The sequence below is a fragment of the Aricia agestis genome, chromosome 6 (genome assembly GCF_905147365.1).
Source record: "Aricia agestis chromosome 6, ilAriAges1.1, whole genome shotgun sequence".
In the NCBI taxonomy this organism is placed as follows: Eukaryota; Metazoa; Arthropoda; class Insecta; order Lepidoptera; family Lycaenidae; genus Aricia; species Aricia agestis.
Genome location: NC_056411.1, coordinates 18077501 through 18097102, shown reverse-complemented (window position 1 = coordinate 18097102; position 19602 = coordinate 18077501). Strand labels below are relative to the sequence as shown.

At 37.6% G+C, this 19602-nt stretch overlaps 1 protein-coding gene across 1 annotated transcript in view; it reads right to left on the bottom strand.

Moving 5' to 3' along the window:
- Window positions 1-2094: 2094 nt before the first annotated feature.
- The window catches only part of LOC121727821 (venom carboxylesterase-6-like), an 18213-nt gene continuing 705 nt past the window's right edge, over window positions 2095-19602 (bottom strand). The window contains exons 2-10 of the mRNA XM_042115840.1: window positions 13398-13494; window positions 10652-10837; window positions 9467-9652; window positions 8461-8651; window positions 7372-7540; window positions 5771-5955; window positions 4005-4149; window positions 3400-3520; window positions 2095-2313 (exon numbers count right to left, since the gene is read on the bottom strand). Coding sequence (XP_041971774.1) covers window positions 2118-2313; window positions 3400-3520; window positions 4005-4149; window positions 5771-5955; window positions 7372-7540; window positions 8461-8651; window positions 9467-9652; window positions 10652-10837; window positions 13398-13494 — 1476 coding nt within the window. The 3' untranslated portion in view covers window positions 2095-2117. The remainder of the gene's footprint in view (window positions 2314-3399; window positions 3521-4004; window positions 4150-5770; window positions 5956-7371; window positions 7541-8460; window positions 8652-9466; window positions 9653-10651; window positions 10838-13397; window positions 13495-19602) is intronic.

The window sequence follows — 19602 nt, the reverse complement described above, 5'->3', positions numbered from 1 at the left end:
TCGATAAATATACAACATTTTAAAAATCCGCTAGGTCGATCTCTCAATGATAGAATTTTATACAATGTGTTTAAATATTAACTTAGTTCAATGCACGGTAATGGCAATATATGAAAAATTCGTGAAAATTAGATGCATCTTTGTGATTTTTTTCTATCGAGAAAATTTTAAGATATCGTGTTTTTGCTCAGATCGAATTCTCGGAAATATAATGTAGTATAGAAAATGAAACAATTCGGGGCTTATTTTCAAGTATAAAAATGAATAATAAAATCGACACTAAAGTGTCGATTTTATTATTCATTTTAGTCACCCCCTTAATATTAGGTAGTTATAATTGTAGAAGGGAAATTGTGTTTTCTATTTAACCTATTTTTAATAAGTACGAAGATGGTTTGAGTAAACTACTGTAATGGAAATTTAAATATGAGACTTTCACCAATTTTATGAATTAGGACATGAATGTTTACACGGAATGGACAATAAAAAAAAATAAACAAATACGTTTATTTCAGATAAAATACCCATAGGAAAATTCTTAAACTAGCAGGAAATGAATGTTATTAATTTAAATATTTGCCACCCTCTGGTGCACCGGATACATGAACGTGAGCATGGACACATTAACTAAAAACTTCTTAATAAAAAATAATAAAAAAACATTAAAACGACTGCCTACCAAGTAGCAACTTACAAAAAGCACTAAAATCCCACCAAAAACATTTCATGTAAAATGTTACCTCGACGACCACAAAACGTTTGCCCTGTGGAAAGACATCAAATCTAATATAGAGCCAAAGCTTCTGAATCTACGCGGCTTAACTCTATCGAAGCTCACTCCAACAAATTCTACAATCTATGGCTTGGCTGTTTCGCTAATTACTTCAGATCAAAACTAATTATTCGCCTGACCTCCACGACACTCTGTAGTAAAACAGCGAAGCCATACATACTTTCTGATATGTAGAATTTGTTGGAGTTAGGGTTGATAGAGTTAGGCCGCGTAGATTCAGAAGCTTAGCTCTACATTAGATCTGGGGGGTGAGCCAAAATCTTTTCGTTTTCGCTTCGTTATAGAATCGCCGATGAAAATGTATGGAATTGACATAAGCTTTCGTTAATATGACGTTGACGTTCGACTCGTCTAATGTCAATTCAATACATTTTGATCGGCGATTCTATAACGAAGCGAAAACGAAAAGATTTTGGCACATCCGCCTGATGTCTTTATCACAGTGCAAATCTTTTGTGCTCATCGCGGTAACATTTTACATGAAATGTTTTTGGTGGGTAATAGTAATCTATGGACGCTTCACACCACGTCAGTCTGACCCCATGCTGAGTACCTCAATAATATAATTACTCACCAAAACAAAGTGTCTCGAATCCATTGGATTAAATAACTCTAAGCTTGTAGAAGTCGACAAAGTGATCAAGGGATCGTCTTAAGTCCCAATCTTCAGCCCAACTGATAAGAGTATTCTTAGATTCAGTTAATCCTCAATGAAAAATGGAGCTGGGGCGAAGCCCTACGCTCTATCAATCATAATTTACCGTAGCAGGAGTGATGAAAATGTGAAATTGATGTATATTACTTGTTCAGCGTTGTTTGATAACTTCTTAAATTGGGCGGGTTGAAAGTTTGGCGGGGGTCGAAAGATACAAAAAATTGGAAACCATTAGCACCTCCACAAATTCTATAAATTATTTGATGGATATTTATTATTTACCGTCCAAATACTAAAGTAATTTTGCAGATTGTATCAAATTATTTTTATTTTGATGGTTTCTAGGAATCTGATAGGAATAGCATTCCTAGTAGCAGTTATATTATAAACAAATAGAAATAATGTCAGAATCACTCACGTAATAAATAATATTATTACAAGCTGACCCGGCAAACGTTGTTTTGTATAAATTAGTATCAATATAAAATGTACTTAGATAAAAAACTTTTCTCAGGCCTAACGAATTTCATTAAAATCTTCATTAATTTCATAAAAATTGAAATAGGTAAAACACAAAAAATTGGTCTTTAAAATCGAAGACTGTCTTAGCCATTATTTAACCAAATCCGGGAAAAAAACCAGTAGCTATAAAAACAAAACATTTATTATCTACAGCTCCTCTCTGATCAGACTGTGGTAGTTGTTATACTCCTTCAGCCCCAAGCTGTCCCAGAACTGCTGTCTGCCAATGTCGGCCTCTGACTTCACCTCGTACTGGTCATGTTCGAAGATCTCCAGGTAGCTCACTTCGGGGGAGTCCGGCTTGACTGGCGCCCACTCGAGAGCGTTCGGGAATTTCGGCACACTGAAAGGAGAAGCATTGTATGAGGGAGACAACACTGATGTCCGATTTCTGAGGTTTCACAACAACTTAACCAATTAGGGATCATCTATAAAGTTGGTCACATAACATACACTTAAAGGGGGAGGGAAGGGGTCGGCGAAGTGTGACTTGGTGTAATAAGGAGGGTCCTAAGTTTTGTGACATTAAATTTTAATTTTATTAAATTAAATATTGAGGTGGTTATAATATTATGTGCAGTGTGTTTGTGTAAACACCGTTATCCTTGAAACAATCAAATGAGACCGTAAAAATGAACAACTTTTTCTATGAGAACAATGCTGGGAACTCAAAAAAAAATGCCGTCTTCATACCCATACGGATGCCCGGATCATTTGCCTGGGCAATTTGTATGGGTATGAAGACGGATTTATTTGAGTTCCCAGCATTTTTTTGAGTTCCCAGCATTGTGTTTACATAAACATTTTATTTTTACATAAACAATTATACAGTAATTGCAAATTTGTGACGTCACATTAGGGAGCGCGGGGTCTCACAAATGACCAAGGAGGGCTCTAAAAACTGTGAAAATCGTGTGACGTACTTTATGGATAGTCCCTAAACAACGTCAGCAGGTGTATCACTTTTGCATGTTGAAATAATCTCCACACATGGTGATCCGGATTTGTCTGAAACAGTTCAGACAAATCCAGATCACCATGTGACCGCGGATTATACAGAACGTACAGACGTACATGTAATCCGCGAGCTTCGAGGAATATTCGTATTGCCCGCAACTTAATTTGAGCAAACAAACTATGCCGGAACGTTACATTATGCCACGCTAAAGTTTATCCTTTGTATAATAATACATACACACTTAACATTAATAATAATTCTTTTAGATTGGATATTGTAGGAGGTGGATGTAATGTCTACAATAGTTACAGCCGCACACAGAGACATTTAATGATGATTAAACTTCAATTTAATGAAGAGTTTGTATGTGGTTTATGTCAAAATCATTTAATTACATTAAACTGATTAATATTCGTCTCTGAGTACGACAGAAGATCACGCGGAGTATAATGGTAGGGGTAAGTGTGTTACCCTGTGGAAGCGAAGGTGTATATCATATCGAGCAGCGCGTCCCGCATCTTGACGTCAGCGTCTGAGCTGGACGTCCACAGGAACTGAAAGATCTCCATTATGTCGTCAGCGTGGCTCACACCTGGAAATTATCAACCTTATAGCCTGGAGAATAAGCGCCAAAATCCCGAAGTTACGGGACTACTAAGACCCTGTTCAGGAAGTGTGAGTTAGACGCGTAGCGATTCGCATATTATATTGTATCGACACATTAGCGAGTATGTAAATAACTAAATAGATCCTTCTTCTTAAACGTTTATGGATGCATTATAATTTTGTAGAGCTAGGTACGCGTTCTAAACAATTCTGGAATGCAATACCGTCATTCGTTCTTTGTATTTACCATTGAGGAAATTGATTCCTAGGCAGTTGACGGACCTACATCATTTTGTTAGCTTATGTCAATTCAATGTTAGCTGTGACCGGTCGGACGGGTTTGAGTTAACGCGACCAAATTACTTAGGTCCGCCATCTGCCTAAGAATCAATTTTTCTGATAGTACTTCGAGGCATTTAGCAAAAACTCCGAAACCTTACGTCATTACTCTCGTCCTTTGAGGCACTTACCGTAGTAGTTCTTATTCTTGGCGATATGATGCGAGAGGCTGTGCTCGCCGCGGTGGTTGTACTTGTACATGTAGGTGGGGGAAGTACGCGCGTGTGACGTCACCATACGCGCGATGCTCATGCCGAAGTGCCTGTCGCCTAGCGCCTGGAAATTATTACACATTAGCTATTTACATCCTCTCTTTTTTTACATGGGAAATTGGAAATTTACGCATCGTATTTGGGGAAACAGGCCGTGGTAAGTGGGACTCCCCAGTAAAACCCCATGGTGGTCCACTGCCCGCTTAAGGCGGTTGCTAAGAGTAAGTTGGTAAGAGTCGCGGGTACGCTAGAAACTACCTCAATTCTGCGAGTCATACATTCTTCCTAACGAAGATCAAGTACACAAGCAGACCTTATTTAACTAACACGATGCGACATTGTAAAAACCAGTGAACGTGTGAATTGTGAGGACGGTTCGCACATTCACGCAATCGATTTTCTAGCGAATTTTTTGCGTTATCGCGCGCGATTCTCTTTTTTCGTGAAGCTGGTCTTAGCTCCCGCTCCATATCAAGTAGGTACAAACAAAGTCACTTTCAAACACATTGTTATTTGTATACGTATAGCCTATAGCTATTTTCGTATCATTTGATACACGTAAAAGCAAAGTTCTTTCTGAAAGCTGAAAACTGGAGTTTCGACAAACTTTACGCGTATATTGCGTGAAAAAGTTAAAAATACGTTGTACTTATACGAGTATTATTGAAAATCATGTATTGATTTTGGATTTGTCGATACAGTTTGTTGATGCGAGTTTACTGCTTGGAAGTCACCTAAATATGAAAATAAGGTAAAGTTAAAAACAAATATCATACTATAAATACTAATATTATATTATAAATGCGAAAGTATGTCCGTAGGTCTGTCTGTTACCTCTTCACGCCGAAACAGCTGAACCGATTTTAATGAAATTGCGACAATCGAGGTATCATAGGCCAACGTGTAGAAGGAAGGGTCTTTAGATTTCAGTTCATGGAAATCAGTTTCTCAATTTAGATTAAAATCGCTTCCTGAATCCACAATATTTCTGCTAAATCAAATTATTCATTATGTTAAAAGCTGGTTCATTTTAGCTGCTGAATTTCAGAGATTATAATCGATCAACTCTGGATCAGGGATTCAATATTATAATCCTGGTCTAATCGAGTTAAGGGATCAACAATGAAATTAGATTTTTACAAAACCGACAACACTCAATCATTGTCAAAAATAACACAAAATAATCAAACTTATAACGCTCCTCTTTTTTGTCGGGGATTAAAATTTTAAAAAATATTTGACGTTAGTGTAAAACTTTTTTGAAATTAGAACATTTTCAGTTTGAGTTTGACACCGATCGATGCAATGCAATTTTATCAATTTTATAAATTCATAGAAAAGTTTATTATTTCATATTGTAAACTTACAGAATTAATGTATTTTGGTACAAGTAAATGACACAAAATATAAAGAAACTATTTATTATCAAGTAATAACTAGTGCATGTTGCTATTAAGAATATGTATTTATTTAACAAGTTTTTATACATTTCACATATTTTAAATTAACTTGAATTTAAGAAATATTAAAAAAAAATTAAATTTAACGTAATTAAAGTTACGGGCTATGGCCCATCTGGAACTAAACTACCTACTGTAAATATGTGCGTAGTGTTTACGGTGTGTAACATAACATCACTTATAACATCATACATGTCTCTCTTTCAAAGGTTCTTCAAAACTCACCTCAACCAGCTGCGGGTAAGTCTCCTGGCTGACGGGTTTCCCTCCCAGGTACTCCTCCTTTATCCTCTTGGCCAGGCCAGGGCGCTGACAAAGTGTAGCCGTGTCGTTGTACTCGAAGAGGTTGCTGCACAGCACCTCCCACTTGTCCTCTATCTCCTGGAGGTAGCTTGGGTTCTTCTGGTAGTCTAGAAGGAAGGTGCTATTAGAGATTGATAGGTATAGTCAAAATGGGAGGTGTATCCAGCGATCATTCACCTTTTTAGTCTAGAAGCTATATTATGTATAATGAAAGATGCTCGCACAGTTAACTTAAGAAAAAAATGAACTCTTTTAAAGACACATGTACTATTATAGATTCATCGGAAAACTTCTTGGTAACTCTTAGAATGATAATCACCGACTTTTGGGATTAATTTAATTGTGCCGATTCGCAAAATTTTTGGGAACGTGCCTTCTGCAATACATTTATTAGAAAACTTCTAAAATCGCTGGCCCAGCCTTTCGAGAAGCATTGTTAGAAATGTTGTCCATGCCGGCGGACTTTTTTGTAGGTAATAAATTTACGGATTTAATAAACTCATCTAGGGTAGGCAAGTCGGAATCTGGGGTGTTTACGGGGTGAAATAATCGATGTCTTATTTTATAAATTACTGGTATAGTGTATAAGTTAGGGTCAGTAGTGTTAGGCCGTGTAGATTCAGAAGCTTTTCTCTACATGAGATCTCATATTACTTATTATCTTTTTCGCAAGGTAAACCTTATGTGGTCGTCACAGCAACATTTTACAAGAAATATTTTTGGTGGGATTATATTTTATTTTATTTTTTTATGGTTGTGTTTATTAAGATTCACATTCCGTAGCTGTAACCAATAGTTAAACAGTGACTAATTATTAACGTATAACCGTATTGATAATGAGATTAAAATGACTAATAGAAAAAACTGGAAAACAATAGAATAAAATGCAGTAGGCACGTAATAAAAGTAATAAGAAGCAAGTAAAACAATGGAAGAAAAGGAAAGTTAAGTCACACGCCGCGCCCGCCGGGAAAATTCTTTCTGTATCATAGTTTTAATACTTTTAATAAGAATATAATATGCAAAGTAGGTTAAAAGTATATTTACTTTTAACCTACTTTACTTATTAGTTTCTTCTTAGGTAATTGGTAGGTACTGGGTGCTTGAACCAGCCCGGCTTAGGTAGTCCCGGCGCCGAGGGGAACGCTTCAGTTTGCCGAAGCGTTCCCTAACTTTGGTGGAAGTCCGGTCCCTTGAGGTAGACCGGCCGGTCGTGGAGGGAGTCCTGTGTTAGACAGATCCAGGACATCCCTCCGTATACGGCTGAAGGCAAACCGCAGATGGATTTAGTGGGTAAGCCCGGCGCTTCTCGCTGGGAGTCCCCACATACCCCCGGCGTGCTTCAGCTTAACTGAGGCACACCCCCAACCCGGGGCGCTCTTCCCCTGCGCACCAAAAAAAAAGGTACTGGGTGCATTCTTTATAGAATCGCCAATCAAAATGTATAAAATTGACATAAGCGTTCGATAAAATAGTATCGGCTGGTCGATTTTTTAAAAGACCATCCCCATTAGGTTACTCACAAGCAGCAGGATACAATCCCTCGGCAGCCGTCATGGTCGCGACGAGCGGGAGACGGTGCATGGCGCCGGCCTGCGCCGCGAAGTACGGGTACTCCGTGATGAAGGGATCCTTGGCGGTGGACACCTCCAGCGTCGGCAAGAAGGGAGTGAACATGTGCGCGTGCCAGTCCTGCAGAAACGGTTACGTTATGGCGGCTGTACACTCTCGTCGAGACACCCCGAGACGGGCCGAGCGCGAGTGTCTACAGGGCTCTCTCGTCCTCGTCTCGTTGGCTCCTAGTGTGTACAGCCTCCTTAAGTCCTTACAGGGTCAAAGGCAACGGGTTTCAATGGAAGATGCTGGCAGAAGTCTTCCACTTCTGCTTCGAAACTGCAGGAGACCAGCCTCGTAGAAAGGGAGAAGGATATTACTCTTATTATCTCGTACGGTACTCCAGCGGTACTGCGCTCCCTCCGGTTTATGAATTTAACAATAGGTCACATGGCATTTACAATTTAACGATATGTACTATTTGTTACTATGCAAACTAACTAGGTAAAGTGCATTATATAAGCTTTTTTTATTTTTTCAAACTTTAACGGATGGTATCAGGAATTCTGCAGATTACCTAGTTAATGTGCATATTAACGTATTCCACATTTTAACGGTAACATATACATTATCAGTTGTCACGCGTCGCCCCGCTGCGTCGCTAATTTCGAGACTGAAGCCTAAAATCTGTAGATCTGCGATGAGCCGTCCGTGGTGTGTCTCTTAGATATAAAATTATAATTTTTTCCAAAAGTTTTGCGGTACTGAGTTCCATAATTTCAGAATTTTTACATAATTTAAACTTCTTTTAAGACATTAGGAGAAGTTACATCTGTGCCTTTTTTAACCAAAAAAACTTCTTTAAGACTTAGTTGCATCAGTGACGGTCCTAACAAAAAAATCAATTTACATATTTCTCTTAAACTTTCCAACTGCCGCACTTAGACATATTTAATGATTCGTTATCTCTAATTTAATTAAGTTAAATCAATTAATGGTTCTATGTGCAGCAGTTAAAATTGCATCAGTGTCTTTCTCAGTAAAAATGAAAAACTCACAAACATCTGGACCATGGCGTTGATGATGACTTCTCCAGGTCTCAGGCGGAGACACTCGGCCAACTCCCTGGTGTCCTGGTGCGGGCAGCCGACGAGCCTGGCCAGGGCCTTCGCGTTCTTGGCCGGCTTTGGGGCGTACGCCCAGGGGGCAAACGCTGAACCGCTGAAGGCGATGCCACGGTGGAATGTACCTGAGTTGAAGATCAAGTGGTTATTAAAAATGAGGGTTGCCCGTGACCTCGATTAATGAGGCAGATTCTAGTGAAAAGCGTGTATTCGTTGCAATTAAAAGTACTCTATATAACTGCCTTCCCGTATTCAATTTTATACGTGCTTTTAAATGTGTAGTTTATTAATATTGGCCTAGTGTATTCTACGTAATAAACACAAGTTCAAAAAATAATATTGCAGTACAACTTTATCAGATCATAAAAGAACTACCTCTATTATTTCATAAAGTTTGTAGTGGGCGGTATTGAAAACTGGTTGAAATAGTTATAAAGTTGAGGTTATATTTTATAAATTGTAAAACTCTAGAATACGCTGTTAAATAATAAATACTTTGTAACAAATAATTAGCATCATCGTTTAAATTGTAAACAAGCTTTATAAAACTGTTCTATGAGTACTTAATAAATACGTTTGTGGTATAGATTAAGCCCATGTAAGTAAGAAGTGGTCGTATTCTCACTTCCTACTTACATGGGCTTAATCTATACCACAAACTGTATTGATCTGAGCGAGAAATAATGAAAAATTCAGTAGATGACGGTGACAAATACCTATAAATATTAAGTGAATCAGCACAGCAGTTAGAGAATATCCGCCAAATCCCGAATTCCACCAGAGAGAAACTCACAGACAGTGAGAGAGAAATAAGGAGAGGAAGAGACATAGCCGGGTTTATATTTTTATGAGTGTGGGCCACTTTGTGAAACCTGCCACTCCCTAGGACGACGCTGCCCCTAGGACCTATACGGCCTACTTATATAGAAGAGATACATACCTTTAGACATTGGCGACAAGTACTGATAGTGCACACTGGCGGAGCCAGCGGAGCAACCTGTGAGAGTCACGCTGTTGGGGTCTCCACCGAATTCCCGAATGTTCTCCTGCACCCATTTGAGGGCAAACGCCTGGTCTTTGAGGCCAGCATTGCCGGAGATCACGTCGTCACCCGTGCTGAGGAATCCTGGAAACATCATTACTCATCAATGCCATCCATCGTCTACATATTATAGTCTTACTATAAGCTATCAATTTGTTTCAAGAAAACATATTGATAGCTTATACGGGTGTAAGATGAACAAGGAGAATGAAAAATAACTTTGCTTAACCAAAAGTTTCTGAACTACATTTTAAGCCTTTCTTGCTGGTCTTATTATTTCGTAATTTGCATTCATAATAATACCATAATATTCTTATGATTGCGAGTTGCGACAGATTAGATTATTAAAGTCTAACTTATTTCCGCAACTTTACTTGTGTCATTACAGTATCATAAGAATGATTGTGTATTTTTGTGATTACTAAGTTATCAAGTGTTTACAAAATGTTAAGTTAGGAATTAAAATAAACCCCACGAAAGGTTGTAAGCGACTTTCAGTAATTTTACTAAACCTGTAAGATCACTAAAGTCGCTTACAACCTTTCATGAAATAGATATACCCAAAGTTCTTAGCAAACTATTGCCAAGAACATGAAATAGATAAACCTAAAGCTTCTGCACTGATCGGGCTGATGATGATGAACTATTGCTTTAAATGTAAGATCACTCTCGTTCGTGTCAGCTTGAAACCAAAAGACAGACAAACCATTTTTATCAGGGGTCTAAATGGGAGAGCCATGCTTCGGCGCGAATGGGCCGGCTCGACCGGATAAATACCGCGTTCTCACAGAAAACCGGCGTGAAACAACGCTTGCGCTGTGTTTCGCCGAGTGAGTGAGTTTACCGGAGGCCCAATCCCCTAACCCCTACCCTATTCCCTTCCCTACCCTCAACTATTCCCTTCCCTTCCCTACCCTCCCCTATTACCCTATTCCCTCTTAAAAGGCCGGCAACGCACTTGCAGCTCTTCTGATGCTGCGAGTGTCCATGGGCGACGGAAGTTGCTTTCCATCAGGTGACCCGTTTGCTCGTTTGCCCCCTTATTTCATTAAAAAAAAAATCTTCAGAGTCCTTATTCCTTACCAAGCGGTCCCAGTCTGTAGTTGATGGTAACAACCACTAGATCCTTGTCCATGAGATGTGCTGGTCCATACAGCGAGCCAGCTCCGAACATGAAGGCGCCGCTGTGGATGTAGACCACCACGGGCAGCAGTGAAGCCGGTTTGAGGTCCGGTGTGAACACGTTAAGGAAGAGGCAGTCTTCCGCACCTAGAAAATACAACAGGGAGATAATATCACATTCTTTTTCATTCTATTACATTGTTGGCATAGATCAACCGATATTGTAAGTCTGGGGTCGCATACTACACTGATCTCGTGGACAGCGCTAGGAACTTCCGTGCCTTCAAGCGTTTTTGTCACAATTATTATTGGCGACAGTCAAACACAATAAACTCCAATATTAACTTAGCTTCAGCTTAGGAGTCACAACTATTAGCCTTATTTCCGTGGTGCTCCCTCTTAACTTCTCTGACTTTCGGTCATTGCAACTTTGTGCTGTCTCCCGCTTTGTATGTAGAGGGAAATTGGAATTCTTCCTACTCCTCCTATTTTCTTCTTCAGTTTTAGCATGTCCCTCGGGCTCCATGAGATCATATCATTTTGAGGGTTTTGAGGGTTTTCGTGGTCGGATACCGCTGTCGATCCTGGCGACACAGGAGATACAGTGGTGGGAAAGTGTGGTGGGCCAAAGTCCGTTTAAAAAAAATTGTTGGCATAGATGCCAAAGTGTGCCAATTGTGATGTGTGTTGGTATAATTTAAAATTTAGCTTAACGCCTATTTATTTAGTTTTTATTAAAATTAATTTCTTTACTTATCAGTTATCTTACATACAAAAAAAAATAAGTATCATCATTTCATACTATGAATATAATATAGTCTAAAAATACAATCCTCTATTATCATACTCTCTCATAAAAGGCGTTACTTAACAGCCTCTTCTCCTAAAACCGACTCCTAAATATAAGGAAAATCTTTTGATGTTATCTATTAATAGAATACAAAGGATTTTACTATTATTAGCTACGAGTGAGGTGACGTGATATTATCGACGTGATCAAAATATCCGAGGTATAATCAAATAACTATGTCCTTGGAATTGCAATCTACATACCAAATCTCAAATTGCATCAAAATCGGTTTAGCGGTTTTTGCGTGAATAGGTAAAGCTCCGTACGCTTAATGACATACATTTATGAATAACATTTAAATACTTAAATAACTTTTCCGAATTTCTGCCAACAAAATATTCAGTGTGAGCAACAATTAAATATTAAAAGTATGTTTTTTGTTTAGACTTTACCATGTTAAAGGCAGTTTTAGCATTTTTATTACAATTGAAAAATAGTTTCTGCCACTAAAAGCTAAAAAATACGTATGATTAATTTACTTGATATTAAAACAGTTGATGTAATATATTTTATTAAACTGTTTATTATTGGTTAACTGATCTGTGGTTAAAACTATGTAGTTGGTTATTCCGGTATTATGTCACAATATTATCAAGATAATTATTATAAGGTACATAACAGGAAAATGGTCTATTTTCAATAAGGATAATAATAATTATGCAAGGCATAATCGAGTGTAGGAATTTACGAATTGTACACGTGCACGGTCGAGGAAAATAGATGTTTATGGTTTAGCAATTGAATTCGCTTGAAAATAATTGACGTTAGGAAAATAGGAATTGTTTTGATTGGGATGATTTTGTAATAGTTCCAAACCGCTACACACATTTTCTTGACGTCCCAGCTGACGTAGAGATCATTTTTTTAGATAAGTCCATCTTAGAAAAATTCATCGTGGATCGCACGATTAATTTTAACATCTCAAACTTTCATTTTGTCGACTGTACTGCATCGTCGTATTTAGTAACGCAACGTTTTGCAATATTTCCCAGAAAAGCATTCAGTGATTGAAATAAACATGGTAAGTATAACATTTAAGTAAGCTGAACTTCAAACTCCTTTGTTCTAATTTATTTTGTAATACTGTGCCTTTTTAAAGTTTTTGTTATTTGCAATAGTCAATTAGTCCTAACATAAATCTTTCAAGTATCATCATACTAAATTTCATCTAAATGCGTTCGGCCGTTTAAGCCTTAAGAGGTAACACACTCTCACATACATACTATCCATACTTCCATACTAATATTATAAACGCCTCCGTGGTCTAGTGTATAGAGCGCGGCTCTTGACTCGGAATCGAACCTACGACAGGTTCGATTCCCGCGTTGGAAACATATTGTTATTTCCAAGTTTGGTTAAGACAATGCAGGCTGATCACCTGATTGTCTGACAAGTAAGATGATCCATGCGTCGGATGGACATGTAAAATGTCCGTCCTGCGCCTGATCTCTCACCGGTCGTGTCGGTCTTCCGTCCCACTGGTTTATGAGAGTAAAGGAATAGAGAGTGCTCTTGTGTACTACGCACACACTTGGGCACTATAAAATTACTCCTGCGTAGCTGGCCTGGTTTCAGTGACCGTCACCGAAACCGGTGTGGGAATTATATTAATAAATGCGAAAGTGTGTCTGTCTGTTACCTCTTCGCGCCCAAACCGCTGAACCGATTTTGCTGAAATTTGGCATGGAGATACTTTCAGTCCCGGGAAATGACATAGGATACTTCTGGTCCCGGAAAAATGTATGGTTCCCGCGCAATTAACGAGTTTTGGCGCAACGGAGTTGCGGGCGTCATCTAGTATTTTATAATATTAGTGAGGGTATTATCTTCATCTATGGGGAAGTACTTAGTACTTACCAACGATGGCGACGGCGGTGGGCTCCCACTGCAGACAGTGTGACAGCTCCCTGGTGGCGTCCCATACCCCCAGCCATGGGGTAAGCGGCTGCGGCCCCTGGACACACGTTAGGTTACACTTAGAGACAGCACAGCAATTCACAAAGTTCTAAAGAATACCCAAGTTCCGGTACAAACAGCGTTTGAACTTTGAACCGTGCGTTTTAACCACATACAAGCTATTACATACAAATTACAATCGTTTTCACTTATCTCTAAAGTTCGTGGAAAACCGGTTTCCACCTAATATACCTAATATTGGCCCCAATATTACGAGTTATAGTAGACTTAAAACTAGTTAAAGGGAATGAAAAAACTTATAAGGTTTTTTAAAGTGAACAATAATTATTATCAACTTGGCTATAACAAAAAATTGTGCCATTTCATAAAAAATTGCAGAGTTTTGTTGTAATTAATTAAGGTATCGTGCGGCTTGTTTTTTAAAACGATTTTCTCTGGGCGTTTTAGTACTTTCCTCGTTCAATAACTCAATGTAAATAAATGATCTATTTTATGCACACCTTGACATGATTTCATTGTTCGAAATAAACAATAAAAAAATTAGCAGTACGTAGTTATAGCTAGAGCTAATGGAAAATGTAAATTTTCCACGATATCAATATTTTCTACTATGTTATTTTTTCTTTTTTTTTAACATAGTGAAAATTATTTTATTGTCAATCACACCTCACCCTATGTAAATTTTAAAATTATTGAAATTCTATTTCTATTTCAAATATTTCTACTTCTATTTAGAATTAAACTATTTCTATTTAAAATTAAGCATTTTTTTAACATTGTAATTTTCTTATCAAATTCTTCGGCAAGCACATAGAAACGGAAGTTATTAAAAGAACTACTTCGTCACAAGTTAAACTGGTATGACAATTATATCTATTTCCTTATTTACATTTCTTGTTTTTTAATATCAATTTGGGTACAGTCCTAAAAGATATAAAAATGTCAATGACACTCAACGTTAAAATTTTCCGACATTTGCCAGTAATGGGCATTGTCCAAAAAAAATCACATATACTTTTTATATTTTTTTTCGTTAAAATAGGGTATTTTAAGAATATAAATTAAATAATTTTGAAATACATTGGCTAGTTTTTTCTCAATAAATTTTTAAAGTTTCGCTCTGGCGTCATCATCGGCGGTCAATTGACCTCTGCATATGTTTTAAATTTCCTTTCAATCTTATTTATAATGGCTGGTTCGTCAAATGCAAGTTCTCATTATGTGAAAGCTGATACGAGAAGCTTACCAAAAGTTCAAAACGTAATGTTGGTCGAATTTATTGCTAATTTAACGCCATTGAAGGTCAAACAAAGGTTAAACATATTTGTTCAAAAATATATGTAACTAATGGGTATTTTTTTCGTTTATATACAGAAAAACGATCACTGACCTTATTCCTCGAAATGTTTTTGTAATGAGCAAAATTAAAAAAAAAATGGACAATCCCCATTGCTATTACAATTTATTTTTGTTATAATATAGTATTATTATTAGATATTATTTTTAGTATGTAAATCTAAAGTACTTTTTTTACTGTGCACGCTCTGTCCATTGTCTTATATCGCATTTTCTCTTCGTAGGGCTGCTGTAAGAAATTTCTATTGAAATAAGCAGTTCCTTTGTGTCGTCTTTCCATGTCAATTGTTTTAGAATAAATGTCTTGTGTACAATAAATGTTAAATAAATTAATTAAAAAATATATAACTAGGTCTACCAGAATCTGATGGCAAATTATGACGGCAGATTTTCAAAAAATATCCTTGATCAGTGGATAAATTTTTATATTTGCTTGTTTCACACACTTAATAAGCCGCTATAGGGGAAAAAAAAGGATCAAAATGTTTTATTCCTATTACCCCGGTATTGCTAGAGTTTATTTTTTCACTTTTTGCCATCAGATTCTGGTAGACCTATAATAACACAAATATAATTTTGTGTGTCTCTTTGTTCCGATTTCTAAGCTAAAGCTTACCTTCTAATAAAGATATTTTTGCAATCGATACGCATTTTATAGCGTATCGATTGCAAAAATATCTTCTATCCTTGTCGGATACATTGGAAAAGTCGCTCGAAAGACAGAGACAAAATTGCGTAGCATTGACTTAAAGTATCTTTTAGAGTGTGTATGTGTATCTTATATAAAAAGAGTTCACTGAGAAAGTAGCGGCGTTGAAAGAGCAAATTTTTTCCCGGCATCATGAATTTACTCATACAAAAGTTTAAGAAAAAGTCACTCTTTCAGCGCTGCTACTTTCAAATTGAACTTTATACAGGGGACTCATACAAGCCCAAAAAATAGTATCACTTTGTTTAGTTATCTAAAGATCATAATTTGTAGAGCCTATCTCAATTCTCATCCCTTCTGCTTGGCAAAGAGTATGTGTACCGTGATGGTGCCATAAAAAATTAAAGCGTTCATCTTGCCGTGCACCTCTTATCTATCCCATGAAAACCGCACATCTTGCCGTGGAAAATTGGTTAATTAAGGAATGTATTTTGATATCTCAGCGCTAGTTTTTCTACACGTCAAGACATAACAATGCGCATACATTTAAAAGTTTTAACATGTTAGTCGTTTTTGTTAGCATATTATTTAAGTATACCTACATACGTGCATAAAACTAGTTACAATTTGAAAATGTATTATTATTTAATGATTTTGGAAAAATTACATGTATAATTTGAAGATAATAATAGTTACAATTTAAAAATGCATAATATTATTATGTTGTATGTATATATTATTATATTGTCGGCAAAATAGCCTTGATCGCCGAAAATATATGTGATCTCATAGATTTTTTCTGATAGTTGAGAATTTGAGCACTTCCTTGTTATAGACGATGGACCATAAAGTTAATATACCTAGCGGAATAGAGCAACAATCTCGAGCTGTCAAACGAAACCGAAATTGGTTTACATCTGTGTGTAAAAATATGTGTACGTATACACTTACACAAGCATGACTGAACATGAATTCTATGAGATTAAGAGGATTCCACACCGCCATTTTTTCCATACAAACGTTGTCCCCTGTTTCCTCCCTGGATAATGCTAGTAGAGTTATAATTTTTTTCCTGAATATCTACGGCCACTAATACAATGTCCCTATGTTTTCTTTTTTTTCATAATTTAATTATTAAATAAGATATGAACGTTCAAAAACCTAAAAATATGGCCAGATTTTCCGCTGTGTTCAAACGTCCAGAAAACAGATTTGGCTAGATTATACAAAAAAAGCAAAACATAGGAACACAGCTCAAGCCTTTTTTTAATCTTTAATGAAAAAAGTACTTAAATCGGTTAAGTTTTGGAGAAGGAATCAGGGGACAACGAATCGTTGATTTTCTGGATTTTCTGCAGTTGTCTCTATCGCGTTCTGCGGTATAGGCTTGAGGTAAGGGAGACAGCTATAGATATTACACGTACTTTTTTTTCATTTCTCTAGCCCCTGGTGTATCCTCTTAAATTGTCAACGTGCGGGACGTGCCGACTGGACGTCAAAAAAAGAGTGCTGCTGTCATGTATCACACGTCTCTTTTTACCACGCAGTGTTACTTATAGTGCCATCTCTCTTGCTCAGGCCTTTGTTTCTCTATTCCGCTAGGTATACCTATTATACTTTATGCGATGGACCCACAATCTTATTACTAAGGCAAAACTTCTATTTTTGCGAAATTGTGTCTGTCCGTCTATAACGCCTCATATTAAAACAGGTAAACTCAATCAATATTATTATTTGAGACGTGGGAGAGCCATGCTTCGGCACGAATGGGTCGGCTCGACCGGAGAAATACCACGTTCTCACAGAAAATCGGCGTGAAACAGCGCTTGCGCTGTGTTTCGCCGAGTGAGTGAGTTTACCGGAGGCCCAATCCCCTACCCTATTCCCATCCCTATCCTCCTCTATTACCTAATTCCCTCTTAAAAGGCCGGCGACGCACCTGCAGCTCTTCTGATGCTGCGAGTGTCCATGGGCGACGGAAGTTGCTTTCCATCAGGTGACCCGTTTGCTCGTTTACTCGTTTAATCAAATAAAAAATTTGATTAAATTAAAATATCCTATGCGTCCCGGGAAAGGTGTAAAGACAGTTTTTATCCCAACAATGTACTCGTATATACCTATGTAGCGGTTCCCGCGCGTTTTTCGGCGAGGCGAAGTTGCGGACAACCATTCCAGTATCCATACTAATTACCTATATAATTATATTATATTATTAATACGCGAGCGAAAAACCAGTCAATACTTTAAACGGGGAGCCAAAAGAAAAAGATAATTAAAAAGGTCGAATTTCGACCATTGGGTGATCTCTAGTTATTATAAATGCGTAAGTGTATGTCTGTTAGCTCTTAGCTCCCAAGAACCGATTTCTCTGTTTGGTCACAGAATATATTATATTAGTATGGTTTGGTATATATGTCGCAGTCGACTGGTTTAAATAGCCGTTCAATCAAAGCTAGCCCTTTGACTGAACAACGCCATTCAATCACACGTCTAGCTTTTATATTGAATATTTTAGTCGCTCAAAACGTTCAACACTACAGCTGATTCAAAAGCCGCCGTCTAATTGAAGTAGTTCAGCGCGCACCGCTGCGGCGCTAGGTGCGTTTTATTTACAATATGGCGTCAACTAGCAGGTGTTTGTGGTTGTTTTTCGGAAAGAAAGTAGTTAATAAAAGTTACAATTAGTGTTATTAAAGAGACAAAAATTGTGGAGGCACATACGAGTGAATTAAAATTTCAACAAATATTCGAGGAGAAATTACGGGATTATGAAATGGATGGACGCAGCCTCCCCCGAAAGGGGGAGTCAAAACAAAAACAAACACAATCCAGAAAGTCCAAAAGTTGGTTAGGTTAGGTTAGAACTTAGACCACAACACAGAGGGAGCCGAGCGAGCGCAGCGAGCGTGCTGCGGCAGCAGCTGGTGACCGCCGCCAAATAAAAGGGGGGCTCGGGAGGCGCAGCCCGCCGCCAAAACAAAAACAAACCAGTTGGCTAAGCGTTGTCTAGCTGTAGTGTTGAACGGTGTAGTCAACAAGTCGGCTAAACGACGTATAGCCGTGTGATTGAATGGCGTTGTTCAGTCAAAGGGCTGGCTGTTTGATTGAACGGCTATTTAAACCAGTCGGCTGCGACATATACAGGGTGTAACAAAAATAAGTGATAATACTTTAGGGTGTGTACGTGTTCCTTGTAGAGATTTCACTGTGAAAGTAGCAGTGCTGAAAGACGAAAAAAAATTTTCACTTTTGTATGGGCAACGGCCCGAGCGTCACGAGTTTCCCCATACAAAAGTGAAAAAATTTTTGGTCTTTCAGCGCTGCTACTTTCACAGTGAACTCTCTACAAGGAACACGTACACACCCTAAAGTATTATAACTTATTTTTGTTACACCCTGTATATAGCGATTTTCTTGGACGAGTCCCGGAAAAGGTCAAAAAATAGTATTTATCCGGGACAAATGTACGGTTCCCGCGCGATAAACGAATTTCGGTTTAGCGAAGTTGCTGATAATAATTTAAAATATTTTACATCTGCTTTACGAACTTGGCCTTGGAATAGAAGATGTCATCGCTCTCTGATCAACCGTAATAAAATTAAGGTGACGCCGCGTTAAAGTAAAAAACCGTGTTGGATATGTTTTAGATTGCTTGTAGAGAAATTGCTTCTATGAGAGGCCGGGCTGGCCTCTCATAGAAAAGAAACAATGGAACAGGAAAAAACTTACAGGGCGTAAGCGACAAAATGTTTTTTATCGCGTAATTTAAAAACCATAAATACATTTTATATAAGCTATGGGCAAATTAAAGTGTATGCTTGAATCAATCTATGTACAAAATTTTGGAAGCTTAAATTACTCTCCTCTGTTGGTAAAATAGGAAACCTTTTTATTACAGAGGTCTTTTTGATTGATTATTCTGTGTTATAAAAGTTGACCAATCGTGTTATGCTACGGGTAATTCAAAGACAAAGACATGATGAATACTGACAATCAACTTTAATTAGTCTTAGCTTTAGCCATTGCTGAGAAAAATCGATATCGCTACATCCAAACTATCGGCGTCGCCTTAGGGATCAATTCAGACTCAACGCGACGCGTAGATGCATTTTTTTAAAATTGGAAGAATTTAATTGCATG